This window comes from Atractosteus spatula, chromosome 7, assembly GCF_055471065.1.
Source record: "Atractosteus spatula isolate fAtrSpa1 chromosome 7, fAtrSpa1.hap1, whole genome shotgun sequence".
In the NCBI taxonomy this organism is placed as follows: domain Eukaryota; kingdom Metazoa; phylum Chordata; class Actinopteri; order Semionotiformes; family Lepisosteidae; genus Atractosteus; species Atractosteus spatula.
This window is the reverse complement of record NC_142712.1, coordinates 18686648-18702736: the sequence shown is the minus strand read 5'-3', so window position 1 is coordinate 18702736 and position 16089 is coordinate 18686648. Positions and strand designations below refer to the sequence as shown.

General features: G+C 36.4%; 1 protein-coding gene across 1 annotated transcript in view; it reads left to right on the top strand.

Moving 5' to 3' along the window:
• Positions 1 to 16089, top strand: part of LOC148830688 (1,4-alpha-glucan-branching enzyme-like) — a 371399-nt gene that overhangs the window by 288185 nt on the left and 67125 nt on the right. Inside the window, exons 13-14 of the mRNA XM_088922045.1 lie at positions 4191 to 4375; positions 11743 to 11873. Of these exons, the coding sequence (XP_088778171.1) occupies positions 4191 to 4375; positions 11743 to 11873 (316 nt within the window). The remainder of the gene's footprint in view (positions 1 to 4190; positions 4376 to 11742; positions 11874 to 16089) is intronic.

Below are 16089 nucleotides of genomic sequence, written 5' to 3'. Positions count from 1 at the left end.
CCTCTTGAGTCAATACTTGATAGAAACACTTTTGGCAGCAATTACAGCTGCAAGTCTTTTTGATAAGTCTCAGCCACCTTTGCAGACTGGGACAGTGCAAGTTTCACTCATTCTGTTAAGCAGACTCGCTCAACCTCTGTCAAGTTGGCTGGGGATTGTTCAAGTCTTGCCACAAGTTATGACTTTGACTGGACCTTTCAAGAATATTTACATTCTTCTTTTCTTTGTTCCTCCTTTCCAGTGTAGTTGTGCCCTTGTTCTTTAGGCCATTGTCCTTCTGAAAGGTGATTCTCCATCCTAGGCTTAGGACCTTAGCAGACGGAAGCAGATTTTCTTCTAGGTCTGAACAGTACTCTATTCCATCTGTTTTCTTGTCAAATCTGTTTTTTGACAAGCTTCCCTGTCCCTGTTGATGAAAAGCAACTCCATAGTTGCCACCACCATGCAAGACAATAGAGATGGTGTTTACTAAGTAATGCACTGTGTCTGCTTTGCTCCAAATATTTTATTTTGTAGATAGATCAAGGTTTTTTGTCTTTTAAGTTTTAAAATGTTGCTTTGCAGTAATGGCTTCCTTCTTGCCATTCTGACCAGCTTTTACTTATGGAACATTTCTCCTATCAGCTTCTCTTTTTTAGAGTTTCTTTTGCCCTCACAATGGCGGTCCTAACCAGTTTCCTTCTTTGCCAGCCTGCTCAGAAACAATATAGGTTTCACTTCTTAATTGACTTTGCAATGCTTAGAGATATTCAGTGCCTTAGAGTTCCAAAAGCTTCTTAATCGTCATGGCTGAATCTCATATTGAGATTCTACACCTTACTGAAAGACCTGCAGTAACAGAGATAGAGATATTTATTTAAAAAAAAACATTATTTTGGCACATGATGGCCAATCAACTAATTGTGTGACTTGTTAAAGAAAATATGTAAAACTCAAATAATTTAGGCTTGCCATAGCAAATGGGATGAATACAATCTATGTATTTTAGTTTTTGATTTCTCTTTTCAGTTTTTGCTGACAACTTCTTTCACCTACAAAAGTGTTCGTCTTGAGCTTTAAGTAAAATGTGTGTACATCATTTGCAATGTGAGTCAAATATGGCATTATTGAAAAGAGGTTAATACTTCTGAAAGACAATGTGTGCATTCTGGAGGTCCACCATTAAGAGTGTAGTTAAAGATAAACTTAGTTCATCCAGCCAAACATACAGGGGTCTAATTGGAAATTAATTCCTAAGTAATGTAGCTTCAGCTATTCAGCTGTATGTTTGACACTACTCAGTAGATAACACTTTCCTTAAACAAAGAATGAATAATTCTTAGGCCAGTTTTGTAAACCTGTACAACACGTTGAACTACAACATAATAAAATCCTTGTAGACACAGCTGCAATGCTGGATTGTTACACTCAAAAAACAGAGCAGAAGTATGCAATGTCCTTTTCCCAGACTGGGTACCTTATAGAAAAGCTTGCTGAAGATGTGGCTGCTTGTGTCTCAGACTATTCATTATGTATGTGTGTTCAGAATTTGCTGATTATCAGCTCAGTTATTTCTTTATCTCTCAATCACAACCTTGTTGATCAAATTCTGTCACCCTCTGTGGAGAGAGGAATATTTTGGAGAAGAGCTTTTTGCACCCAGGCTACAAGAGAAGGGTTGGCTAGCTTTGCCAGAAGAGAAGACTGTCTCACAACTAATAATATGGTCACCTCTGGTGCTTGTGGCAATGTCTTTCATACTGTATGTGAGCCTCTGTGAGCTGTGCAGATTTCTTACATAGCAGACTATTGTATGTAATTCAAGCCAAAAATATTTACAAATAACTAAAGATATCTTTAAATGTGTAAAGATATCTTAAAATGATTTAGACAGATCTCTGTATGATAATTTGGCTTGTCATAGTATGGCAGGCTAGGCTGTGTGATCTAGTGTGTGTCAACTCGCAAAAGACAAAATATTTACAGACTAAGGGGAACAGTATAGGTAATATAAGTTATAAGGACTAATTAAACTAATGGTACATTTGCATTTTTACTTTTTGATTGTTTTTTTTAATGTACTTTATTTATTATTCTATATTTTGTAAGTTGCTCTGGATAAGGGCACTTGCTAAACAAAAAAAAAACATTTCTGCAGCTTAAATGCAAATTAATGCCTCCTGGAATGTGTCGTCTTGTGCTTTCAAAAGCCTGAGATCATGTTGTGGCACAAACACAGTCTTTGCTAGTGTGCGCACTATGCTGGAGCAATTGCAGAAATGTTCCAATGGGAAGTCACTTGCCAATGAGTAATGTCCTCATGTCACTGCCTTTCCATATTTCTTCTGATGTTTAAGTTTAAAAAGAAAATACAGATAGTTGCACCTTGTATCATGAGAACAAATAGAGATTATCTTTTATTTTTGTACTAATTTTTATTGTTTGCTCTACTCCAAGTGGTAATGTTTCAGATTTGTGTATCCACTCTGTGCTGCCATCAAGCATTTACAATTTTAGAATATCTTCAGTGTAACAGTGTCCTTTGATTGCAGATTGTTTGTGCTCAGGATCTTCTCCAGGGAGCCCTCCTGTTTTATGGAAGTATAAAAACGTCATTCCGGGAAAAAAGAGTACTAAAAACCTGCCAGAATTATTTGAGAATACAAGTGTGATCACACTTTAACACTCACAAATGTCTAGAATGGGCTATTTGGGTTGGCACAGGAGGTTTTTATGCATACCTGTGACAAGAATTTTTCATCTGGTGCTAATTTCTTAGTGTCTGGACGGTCACCTGTCTTATGCTGTTGAACAGTGCATGGTGATTAAAAAATTAAAATGTGGGAATTGGTGCACTGCTTCCTAATCATATAAAGAACGTAAGATCCTAAAAATGATCCTATGTTAATGAAAGCCAGGTGCTTTCCAGGATAACATCACACTATTGCAAACAGATTTATGAAGTTTTACCCAAAGTGACTTGTTTAATAGGCTCACAAGTCCAGTATTGATGGATACATGAAAAAAATCTGAAGAAAGTGTGAATGTGCATTAATTCATGAGCCTTTTTTTTCTTTTCCTTGCTGTCATGATTTCTTAATCTAGGAACTATGGTCAGAATACATTATGGTTCTTATGTGCATCTTACATTTAGGCAGCCAACTATGAAGGATATTCAATGTTATCTTTCTAGAAAATGAGATTAGATAGTAAAATCTGGGAATTATTTTCCACCAGGTGACAAAGAAGACAGAAACTAAATAATTGTCATTGAAGACTTTCAGTTAATTTATAGGGTCATGACTTTGAAATACTTTATGTAATGCTGTATCTCATTTTTTGAATTTTTAATCTGTCAGATAGCCTACAATTGCTAAGAAACGAGTTATATGGCTCCTAGTGAAACACTGCATAAATTTACTACAAAGTTAAATTCAAATGAAATTTCAGATGAAAGCTTTGGATTATGTTTGGTGATATTCTGTGTTTTATGGCAAGTAACTTCCTAGGGACTACAGTAGCTTCAGTCTTCAACAAAATGTATTAATTGGTGTTAAATTTATCTACAGCTAGGCATGAGTTTTAAAAAAAACACAAGGTTTTGTATAATAATATAAACATTACAGAGTATTGCATACTGTACATTGGATAGATAGGACATGAAATTTATACAAAATCGTTAAATTAGACATTCATTAAAATAAATCTTAGTTAATAACTCATACTGTATATTGAAGAGTCAAAATATAAAACTTTAAACTAAGTGCTGTATATCAGTTGATGTATGTTAAAGCCACATTTACAGTAGGTTACTAAATGGTTTTAATATGATGGACCTTATTTTTTAGTGTCATTTGAATCCATTATATTCTTATGAGGATATATAAAGTATTAATAAACTGTTAAATAATTAAGTCTTAATTTGAATATAAAAAGAAACTTCTTCCAGTGAAATGGTATTAAAAACAAGTTGTAATGTGCTTATGTTAATACTCTTTGTACTAGTATTGTAGATGATGTATATTTCCAATTAGAGAGTTTTACTCATACTATATAATTATATACAGTATTAATGTGTATGTACTGTATGCATTTCCTCATGAGTTTTTTGCCTGGCCTTATTTCAGAGTGCAGGTTCATACTTATGTTGAAATGCTATATAGTACTCTTAGTCAAACTTGAACATTGTCTGTTTTTATGTTGATATCCAGGTAATGAGTTTGGCCACCCAGAATGGCTGGACTTCCCGAGGAAAGGAAACAATGAGAGCTACCACTATGCCAGGAGGCAGTTTAACTTGATCGATATCGATCACCTGCGATACAAGATGTTGTATGCCTTTGACAGGGACATGAACAGAACTGAGGACAAGTTTGGCTGGCTCGCTGCCCCTCCTGTAAGTATATGTACAGTAGTTGTACATACAGGACATATAGTTTACATGTACATGTTTTCAAGAATCACAGCCAGCAATAATTGCTCACACTGAAAAGTAAACGTCATTTAATCTTGCACATTTGCAGTTTGTTGCCAGTGGTGCCTGAAATTTTCTAAAAATTGTGCTTGCATTTATTCAGTTTGATATTGCTGTTTTTCTTGTTTTCTAAAAAAAAATATGTGAATCAAACTTTTTTAAAGGTAAACTTTCAACAGAAAAATTGTTATAATTGATAATTGAGGAGGCCATTTTGGCCCATGTAGCCTCATTTGGTAGCTCATAACTAATTGATTGAAAAATATCTCATCCAGTTGTTTCTTGAATGAATTCAGGGTGCTGGCTTCATCAACAAGGCTAATGGTTTGTTCTGCACTCCTATAACCTTTTGCATGAAGAAGATCCTGCAGTTATCATTTTAAAATATTTTTCCTTGCAGGGACTAAACCTGAAATCCATACAAAGCTGTCACTAATTGAAATGCTCATGTTTGAAGTCTGTCTTTGAAGACTTACACTTGCTGAACTTGCTTCTCTGCTGAATCTAGTTTATCGCAGAATTGTACGCCATTGTGTGAATTTAGATTTTTGTTAACAGATATAATTCACAGAAGAAAGCAATGAACAAAAATTCACTGTGTGTGAACTATACAGTCTGTGAAATGCAAACCTCAAGAACTAGGAAGACCACACCTGTATTGTATCGGTTTTTATTTCAGCTTTACTGGAAATCCAAAATGATTTAGATTTGAAAGTTTAGAGAATGAACTGGGAGGAAGGGTTAAGAGAAGTGTGGAGATTAGAAGGGGCAATCAAAGGAAAGGCCTTCAAATATTATAGAGGTGATGCTATCTCTGACCTTAAGAATCAAGATTTTGATGACCTGTGAGTGCTAATCAATAGCAGAACATGTTGAGGAGGTATTTTGTTAGTGTGGGTATTGCAAAAGAATAGTATTCCTAAGCTGTAGTGTTTACTAGATACCAAACAGTTGGAAATTTGGATTTATCAGGCTATACAATATTGTGGCTAAAGGAAGAGTCAAAATTTTCTGTCATTCTGTTCTTAAATTGTGATAGCCTTTTTATCTATTTCTGAATAATTGTTTCAGTATGCAGTACTGTATGTATTTAGGGGGCAATTTGTATTTTTTTTACATAATAAAGTTTTTTCTTTGCAAACTTCAAAACTAGTGTAAAAGAAAAAAATAGCATAATTTCCACCACTGTAAATCTTGCTGGATTATAGCCATGGCTTGTTTTGCACCTAGGTATTTTCTTTTACGATCAGCAAAGCTTTGTAAGTTAAGCCACAGTGTGTGCTGGAATGTTTTTTTAACACCTATTGCATTATACAGTTACCCATGTAACTGTAAAGTGAACTATCAAATAGCTTCAGTAGCATTTTTATAAAGAAATCTGAATGTTCCTCTATTCTTGTAACCGCCAGCTACTGTAAATTAAAGCCAAGGTAATGCCACTAAAACATGTCTGGATAAACTCCAAGGATTACCAGAAAGTCTTTGTGATTGATTCTGTAATACTTCTGTAATGGTCCACTCTACAGTTTTCACCTCCCTGTATTCACCGGTGACCTTGGATATTTTAATGAAAAAAGATATACTGTATGCTTACATACATATAAAAAATAAAATAAATGTAACAACGGTTAAAATGGAGCAGCTGCTTAGGCACAACCCTGACTGAAAGCATGGTCTTGAGCGATAACAGTAAAGAGTAAAACGTTTTTTTCTTTCATTTTCTAGTACAAACAGTGTTGAATGAATTGGTCTATTACACCCTTTGGGACCTGAGAATTTCTCAACCTATCGGGAGAAAACAAGCAGAAGTATCTGTCACCAATTCCCCGCGGGTTAGCTCCTCATTAGCCAAAACGAGGGAAACATCAGGTTTGATCTAGCACTGCTGATGTCGGCTATTAGTCTGAGCCTTGTGCGGACATGCAAACCGGGGATGTCTTTATTGGATTTGTTGTTAAAAGACTTGCTCTGTTCATCTTCTCTTGGAGACCGAGCTCCCCCTTGAAGTGTGCTCATACGTTTTAGCACATGTTAAATTAACAGCTCTGTCAAACAGGGGAACATGAGCTCCTTTGCAGTATTAAAAGCAGACTGTTAATCCACACACAGAGCTACTCATCTGCACACAGGGTGCCTATACAGTGTTTTCCAGCACACATCATGACACTGTCCAGCTTACTTATGTTTGTACAATATATGAGCCAAGGAGATAGAATCATTATTTTTTCATAAATGTAGGAGAAACGAGCATTGTAATCATAGTCACTAGGAGAACCCAAAGGAACCAAAAAAGACTTTTTAAGAATCGGAATGCACACTCCTTCCGGTTATATCTAGATTTAGAAGGTGGAGGCAATTTCCAAAACTTTTGCATGTTACTATTTGCATATCCTCTGCATTTACTTCTCAGTGTTCATCATATATACTGTAACATGTACAATACATATTGTAGTGAATTTGGGTTCTTGGGCTTGTGCCCTCGCTGCTCCCACTCCGGTTCATCCCTCACCGTATGGGCTCGAACCCAGGTCTCTGCTGTTGCTCAACAGGGGTATTGCAGGTTGAGCTAAAGAAGGCCTTCGTCAGCCCGGGCAACCAACATCCCTGTTATGCGCAGGGGAGGGCAGTGCCGTCACCGTGTGGCAACCGGCTCGTACAACCTGTATGTCAGCCGTATTCATTACAATATACTGTATATATTACATGTATGCATACAGGAAACTTAAGATTGCACGTATATAGTAAATATACAGTACTAAAATATAGTACTTATAAGCTTGGGACCATGTGTAGACAGTATACAAAATAAGACACTAACACAGTACAGTGTGCAGTATCTTCATAGGGTATAAAATCTCCAACACACTGCCTGATGTAGCACCCTGTTTACATTTACTGCATCACGTAATGTTGAAATCAAAGGACAGCCATTCTTAAGCAAAAGTCAGAAAAGTATTTGGAGGTACCCATGTTATTGGCATTTCATTTAGCTGTTTCCAACAGTGGACAATTTCACTTTAGAACTGTCTGTTTGGTTGTGTGCTAATGTCTGCAAATACTCCATTGCAAAAGTCAGACAAACATCAAGAAAACCTTGTTTTAGACATAGCAAGAGCTATACTCTTCATAACAATTTATTCACCCATGTACTTGGTCATGACTTTATTCTCAAGAACACGGGAGTCAAACACATGACCTGTGGGCTGGATCAGGCCAGCCAAGCCTATGGTACAATATTTGTTCAGCCCATGCAGCAGTTGTGGTCAGAGCAATAGGCCGGGATTTTATTTAGACCCTGTCCTGACCGTGATGTTACTGTGTCACAAAAACATGTGCTACCTGTGGTTCTCAACCACTGTCCATTTCCAGTGCTCCTGTTTGATGATGTCACAGATCTAGTTTGACAGGGATGTGCCTTTGCATGAAATTGGTAGAGAAAAAAAATGACACTGCAAGACTTGTGCTCACATGCCCTCCAAATCCTTCTCCTCCAATTCTGGAGCGAAGTCAGTAACACTAATTTGGGTAAATCAAGTTTTAATATTGGTACGGCTGAGGTTTATATAGTTTGTCCTTTATTTTCACCAGTGATTAAGTAAGATGTCCTGACATTATTTTCAACAAAATAGAGAGGTTTGTAGTGTAGAATAATCACAAATATTCAAATTTAAAATAATTGGATAAATCAAGTTTTAATATTGGTACGGCTGAGGTTTATATAGTTTGTCATTTATTTTCACCAGTGATTGAATAAGATGTCCTGACATTATTTTCAACAGAATAGAGATGTTTGTAGTGTAGAATAATCACAACTATTCAAATTTAAAATAACTGCAGTGAATAGTGTTGAAAAAAATCACTTACTTGGAGGATAATTGGTAAGTTTTGTTTTAATGGATAATGATGATATATTGACTGCTAATTGCATTTTTTTAAAAATAAAATATCACAAATAATATTCTATATGGTGGTGCCAAGTATTTGAACCTTTACGGTATGTATGGCCTGCTTGAAATACATCTAAACAATATCTAGACATAGCTTCAGTTATATGCAATACTTACAGTAGATGCATACTACTGTGTTTAATATTTCTGCTTAATCTTGGAGAAGTATTTCATTATACTGTATTTGCAAGTATACAGTATACTATTCCAGTGCTTTCTGTGCCTTTTCTAAATTGGAATATTTAAATGTTTTATGTGCCTTTTTTTTAAAAAAAATGTAGTTTTGTTTTATGAAGATGTTCTCTAAAAGAGAATGTAGCCAAAATTCCAAGAATATGTCAAACTGAATTATTTCCATCCTATATTGTATTTTGCAGTGTTTGTACCTTTAACCATTTACAGCTGCTCATAGACAGGAAAGATTTATTCTGTGGAGGAAAAAATCCTCCTTTGTCTGTTCAAACTGTTAACAGTAAGCATCTACAAATGACAGTGTGTTCCTTAGTTTAAAAGGTTACTGTATTTGGGAATGCTCTTTAAGTGTATTTAATGGAAAAGATAAGCTCTCTTGCACTTTTACCACATTGAATTCTTATAATACAAAAAGATTGTGTAAATCTTAAAAAATGAACCATACTAACAAGCTCTTGCATTGGTCTTTTTGTTCTAGAATGCATCAATTTAGTACTGTGATTCTCTCTCTTGAGAATGCTGTTTGTACCTCAGACATTTAACATATGCAGCACTTTTGGACACTTTTAAAGCCATTTATAAAACAAAATAATACATTTAGCTGATTTCAACATGTAATGCTCAGCTAGTAACTTAAAAGCCAGTCTGTCTGGTGCCAAAGATATTAACTTCCCTTAAATTGGCAGATCAGGGATTAAACAAAAGAAGTTCTCTCACACTTTTGAATTTTTCATTTAGGCAGACACAGGCTGGAATTAGTGCATGTACAGTATAAGTACTTATCTTGATTGCAGATCAGACAGTTAAAACGACCACTTGTATTTTTTAATCATTTTGACAGTAGCAGTCACTGGAAAGATGATGGGAAATAAAGTGCATAAAACTGGTAATTATTAAAATGGAGTTATTTCCTGGATTTCACTGAATCTGAGTAATATGTTGCACCATGGAGCATTCTGGTGCACGTTAAAAGGTCAAATGCATACAACAGTAGATCATGATGATGCAAAATTAAGCTGGAGATAGCGGCAATAGACTCTAACCACCGGAGACATTTTATTTACAAAATTAATATTGTGCTCAGCTCCTCTCAGGGTGAAAAGTATCGGGACTGTGTATTATTTGTTGCATATGTATTGTTGCTGCATTAAAAATTAACGCTTACAGTCAATTTCTATTATTATGGAAATAGATTTTCAGTTACCACTTCATTCACTTCTTATCTTCTTTTAATGTTGTTTCAGCTCAAAATTCTTTTGAATTTTGTAAGCAATGTGAAAGTAAAATAATGAATCCTGGGGGTAGATTATTGAGCTGTTATTTTAACCCACCACTGGTGCCCCTAAATACCAGCAGAGGATGTTTCTCTTTGGATGCCAGCACTAGCTGATACTGAGTTGTTTAATGGTGCTGTATTTCAAAGAGAAATAAAAAAAGCATTATGGAGCTTTACTTAAAAGTGCAATTTGTATCTGGGACTTTGAAGATTCGTAGCAGCAGGCTTCAAAGAGGTAATCTGTGCTAGACTTAAAATCCTTGCTAGGGAGTCAGTGCTACCAGAAGAGCCTTCCACTCCTCTGGAAAAAAAAATAAGTGATGGGGCAGTCATGCATATGCAAATACACAAAAGTGGATTGGCTCTTCAAACTCTGCTTTCCACTCCTTCATATATTATTCAGAAGTGTCTGACATGCTTGGAAATACAGACTTTTAGACTGCTTTCCCTGAAAAGGGCTCCAAAGCACTTGAAATTAATTGAATCAAACTTTAATGCCCATATATTTTTATAATGAGAATGTTGGCCCTTTGCAACCCGAACACAGACTGCTTATCTCCTGCACTAGCAGATCTTACACTTTGAAATTGGTGGGAGGGATGACTAAGTGCTAAAAATAAGGTTGAGTGACAGTGCTAATCTCTTCTAATGACACCTTATCAGACATTCACTTTAAAGGAAATGGTGACTCCTTATAATTACGGCCATCAGACCTGACAGCTGGAAACCGTGTCGTTTTTGCATTACCCCTGTGAATGTTAGAATTTTGGCACCACTTTGAAAGTCCTCTGCAGATGGGATCTGCACAGAATAGAGCATAGAATAGGGTGGAAAAACAAGACTGCTTTCTTGATACATTGCCAGGATAGGACATTGATATTCACCACTGGTCCTAGACAGTTGCCACATCTTCTGGTTTTCATTCTGCTCTGGACTCTTAATGTCTTTATCCCAATGAGTTGTTCACTTAATTGCTCTATATTGCCACTGTTTCCAGGTCTTCTCTCATTAAAGCTTATAAGTTATCTATAAAACCCGGTGAACTGTGATCCTTCAGGACCAGGTGTGAATATGGGAAAGGATTTTTTTTGTTTTCATAGGAAATATCCTTCACTTTTGTCAACACCCTATAAAGTCAAAATAAGTTTCCAACATTGCTTGTATAGGGAAAATAATCTTCCAAACCCATGATGCATCTTTCTAAATTGTGAAATTGTTCCATTTCATTTCCCCCAATTGAAATTGATTAAGAGTTGCATTGTTTGCCAATTCATAATCAATTCATTTCATTGCTGCAACCCTCAAAGTGGCACAGAGGAGATGAGGATGACACAGACAATTCTGAAATAAAAGAGTCCTCCCTAATGAGCACTATCAGACCATCTGCTTCTTTTCTGACTACAGGCCCAAAGAGCTAATGACAGAGTTAAGGTTTTTTTGGATGGAGAACTGAAGTAGGTCTTGTTAACAATACTGAAAGCTCACACTGGCAAGCCAAGGAAGCCCTGACCATCTTTGGTCCCAGTACGCACAGCAGTGCACACTGCTTCATGATGATTGACTGATTCATCGCAATGATTTCTGGTTCATAGGGCTTCCATGTTTTCACAGTGGCAGCTTTTACTGACATGAGTCACTTGGGGATGGCTCTGAGATTTACACTTAATTAAAACATTTTATAACTTGTTGTTCAGAAACAAGTTCTGGAACAGTTTTTTTCCAGAGCTAAACATTTAGTTCCAAGAGGACTTCGGAAATCATCCAGTATTGGTACGTGGTTGTGAAATGGTGCATTATAGCAAAAGTGTGTATCAATATTTCTGTTTGATAAAATGTGCTCATGCTGTATTTTATACGGCTTTTCTTCCTTACAGGCCTTTGTGAGCACAAAGCACGAGGGAGACAAGATCATTGCTTTCGAGAGAGGAAACGTTCTCTTCATTTTTAACTTCCATCCATCCAATAGCTACACGGACTACAGAGTGGGAGTAGAGCTGCCTGGAAAGTATCCTTTTAACTGCCTTGTTTACTTCCACGTTCACTGTTCCCCATTGCTTCAGCCCTCTGTTCACGGACCTCTGACTTTCTTGCACCTTGTAGGTATGTTTAATTGCTTTTTAGTACCAGATGGATAGCTTCAGGGAAACAAAATGCAACATTTTAAACTCTAACATTGAAAAGTGATACAGTAGCTTGAATGTTAAAATACTGGATTTGTTGATAACTTCCTGAGAGCCTTATGAATATATAAAGATTTTGAGCTCCCTCATGCTATGTCCATGTATATCTATTTATCTATATGAGCCTATTTATCTACTGTATATACTGCACCTATCAACTAAGTTTTCCTCTTGGGAAAAGATACAGTATATCCCCCATCCTATGATCCTATGAGTTATGTGTGCCAAAACAACAAAATAATTAGGGAACAAAGGTGAAGAAGAATAGACCAGAATAGGAATGTCCAGGTTTTGTATTCCTATCTGCCACCTAAAGATATAGAATGAGAGCATACTGTCCTTTTCAGCTCCTAATTTCATCAACTATGTTATTTAATTTAGAGTCAACACCTGAACACATTTCAAAGACAATTGATCATGACTGTTACTTAATTAAAAAAAATGAACTTGCTAACAATGATGAAAACCTTATACTGTATACTGTATGTTCCAGATCTTCTGAAACTGGTTATTTAAGGTCAGTCTGTACAACCTGTTTGATTGTGATTTTCCTAAAATCTTGGTTGGCCTTGCTTAGAATACAGAATCAGTGACCACTTATAGCTAGATTTACTTTTATTTCACTTAAAGAAAAGAAAAAAAGTTTAATTAGGAATGGATATTGGCCCCAGCAGACAGTCAAGATAGATTGCATTCTGCTGGGGCCAATATCCATTCCTAATTAAACTTTTTCAATTCATTCCCTATTTTGTGAGAATGTTGAGGCCAGAATTAGTTCTCCTTTAAAGCTTCCAGCTAAGATCAGACAGTTTGAATATCTGGGCCTTGAAGTGAAATGCTCACAGGTACAAGGTTTGCTTTAAACAGTACACTATGTATTGGATTGATATGGATCCCCTTTGGTGATCCTGTTGTCATCATGAATAGTGCTGAACTGGTAACACCTGAAACTATAGTTCAATCACAGAGGTGGTTCATTGACAGTGGTTCATCAACAACTTTATCAAACAAGATACAGTATGCCACCTCCTGGGTGTATTTCTGTGCTCATTAGGATATTGAAGAATAGTCCAAAGGCATTTGCAGTTCTTTGTGTGCCTTCAGTAGTGCAAAACATTTCAGTGGTTAATGTCATATGTTTTACGAATAAATACAAAGCTTCCCATATGCATTCTTCAATCTACTTCAATTGAATTACCATTAACTGCATTGGTATGTTTAATTCACAGTAATAATTTGTAGTTCAATTCAGATTTGTTTCCACTGACTGGCAGACCGTTTTGAATTATAACTTTTTGACATGACTTCATTTCCATCCTGAGCCATGCTGACCACCTCAAAATCCTGCTGTTTTTGTCCCTGGTGCTCATGTTATTTAAGTCCTATCAAAATAAAAGGCTTTCAGAACTTTCAAATTAACCTTAACATCCTCCCAAGATCATTAGTCTTGAATACTATGTTCAAAAAATGAGGAAGTTTACTTTTTGTTTTTCCCTAACATGTCCTATAGAGTAAAGCCTGAGCTCTCTGCTGCTGCTGTTATTAATGCTGCATTATTTACAAGACACCCAAAGCCCCAAAAGGTCTTGTTTCTAGGATGGGAAACTTGGGAGCCAAATTCAAAGGATCAGGCTGCCTCAGCGCACTTCAGTTTTTTTGCCCTCTACCCACAGGACTGCAGTGGAGAGTTATTTTGTTTTATTTTCATGTACAGTGTTTTGTACAGCACAAACTCTTATTTCTAATCTTGGATGGAGGAATGCATAATGCTTTCTGATTACTCGAACAGTATTCACATTTCAGGCAAACATTATCAGATCAAAATGTTGAACACAACCAAGGCACTTGACTTGAAAGTCGATTCATTAGCTTCCTGGCTGCTGAGGTTTGAAAAAGATCAGCAATGCTTTTTTTGAGCAAGTTAAATAATTGTTTGCCTTTGGTTTAGGCAGCGTGTGCCGACAAAAGAGATTGCTACTTTTCGCAAGAATTTAGAGCCATTTAAATAAAGCAAATTCCATCCTGTGGGATACAGAGAAGAAACTGCTCCCCAGCCCCCCAGCATAAAATTACTATTGCCTTTTCCTGAGACCAACATGGGTAATTTAACAAAACATGATTTTATGATGAGTACAGGATCATAAAGGTAGAAGACTGGATGTGGAGGGCTCAGAATGGAATAACATTAAAGGTGAATGTGATCTTGAAGGGCAAGTCACATTAGATTCCCCACTAGTGTAAATGCTAAACTACACATTATTTTTCCCAATCGCACATTCTGGCAGCGCAAAATGAAATCAGATGAAGCGCTGAGAAATGTGTTTCAATTTATCCTCCATATTATGACTATAATATCTGACAGGGCAGGCAACTGAAACCCAGGAAATAGAACAGCACAGGGGCATGAGGAATTGTTTCACTCTCTCTGGGCTTTCTTCACACAGTTGTTACACGTTTTGCATTATTAAACGTTTGATGAGCACAGATCGCAGCATCTCTCTCATCTCAGAAGCCAGGAGAACCGTTGGAAATCTAAGAATTTGGGGTTTGCTAGGGTTGGAGCTGTAACTGCCAGGGGTGTTTGTGCATGGCACTAATGTAAAGTTTATTGAACAGTGGCAGTGAACATATCCAAAAAATATATGAATCATTAACATGTTAACAGCAGCATTGATAGTAATGCTTTATCTGAATGTTGATGTATAATGGCTTCATAATCCCTTCATAACTGCTACACAAATCACATATACTGTATAGGGACATGCGCAGACTTGTGCGTGAGAGATCACAACCATTGTTTTAGCTTATTTTTTAGTTTGGATTGAACCAAAGTGCTGGAAATGATGTAAAAATAAATGTTATGACCTCTTTTGCACACATTAAGTAATTTGCGCATGCCACTATAAAGTATTATGCATGTGATGATAACATCTTGAAGCCGTTATGCTATAACATTGGAAATACAGACAAGTGTTGCCACATTGATTGTAGCTTGCAATAGAATGAAAATCATGTCCAGCATAGATTGTAGGTACTAGCCAGATTAGTAAGCACATAGTTCAGACAGAAAGAAATTCACAGATGCACAAAAAAGGGAAGGAACTGTACTCTTATTATGTGCTATAATGTTGTATAATTTCACATTGGTGAGGTAAACAAGGTTTTGCTTTCCTCAGGAAAGGAACTCTTGATGTTTACTTTTGTGGCATGGCGAGGACAGGCTGTTACTGTATGTTGTATAATGGGTTCTAAGAGACATGTTTTTTATTATTTATTATCATCAGTGATTTTAATAGCAGTGCCTGCTTGGATCCTTTAGAAAAAATATCATATTACACCTTGCTTTGGCCTTGATGTTGTAATTCAGAAGAATGAAACTGAGTTGTTCAATTGTGGCAGACTGAAAGTAATTAATTACTGTATGACACTGGAAATGTCACTGTGACTTTAAAACTGGGAAGAAGCATGCATTTGTATACTGTGTAGCCAAAACGATTTCAGAAAAAATCATACCTTTCCCTTTAGCAGTCCTGAGCAGATAGAACCTTGTCACTACCGGGAAAGCTAATTTCAGAAAATCATTCGACCTGAGTGAAGACAAGCTCAATTGTGACTGTCTGCAGAAGGTGAAACATTGCTGTGCTGAATCTATTTCTGAGCCTAGTGAATAGGCTTGTGGCATTATGATCATGCCTTGGGTAAACAAAGACTCATGCTAATTGGTCAGTGCCTTTTCTGGGTTCAAAACAGATGGTTATTTAATTCAGTAACAGAATTATAGAATTAACATTGAAAAAGAAAGTCTTTTTTTATTCTGGTTGACCAACTTTTTTGGATATATAAATCATTTTCGCTCACCTGACTTGAAATTATTTTCCCACACTGAGTGAGGTATTGAATTATGACACAACACAGTCCAGCACAGCACATTCTAATAGACCTGTTGCCACTACTACGGTAGGTTATTCCAGAGATACTGTTGTGTGATGACACCTGTGCTCAATGTGTGTTTTTCTAGCCACTTTTTAAAGGAATACACAA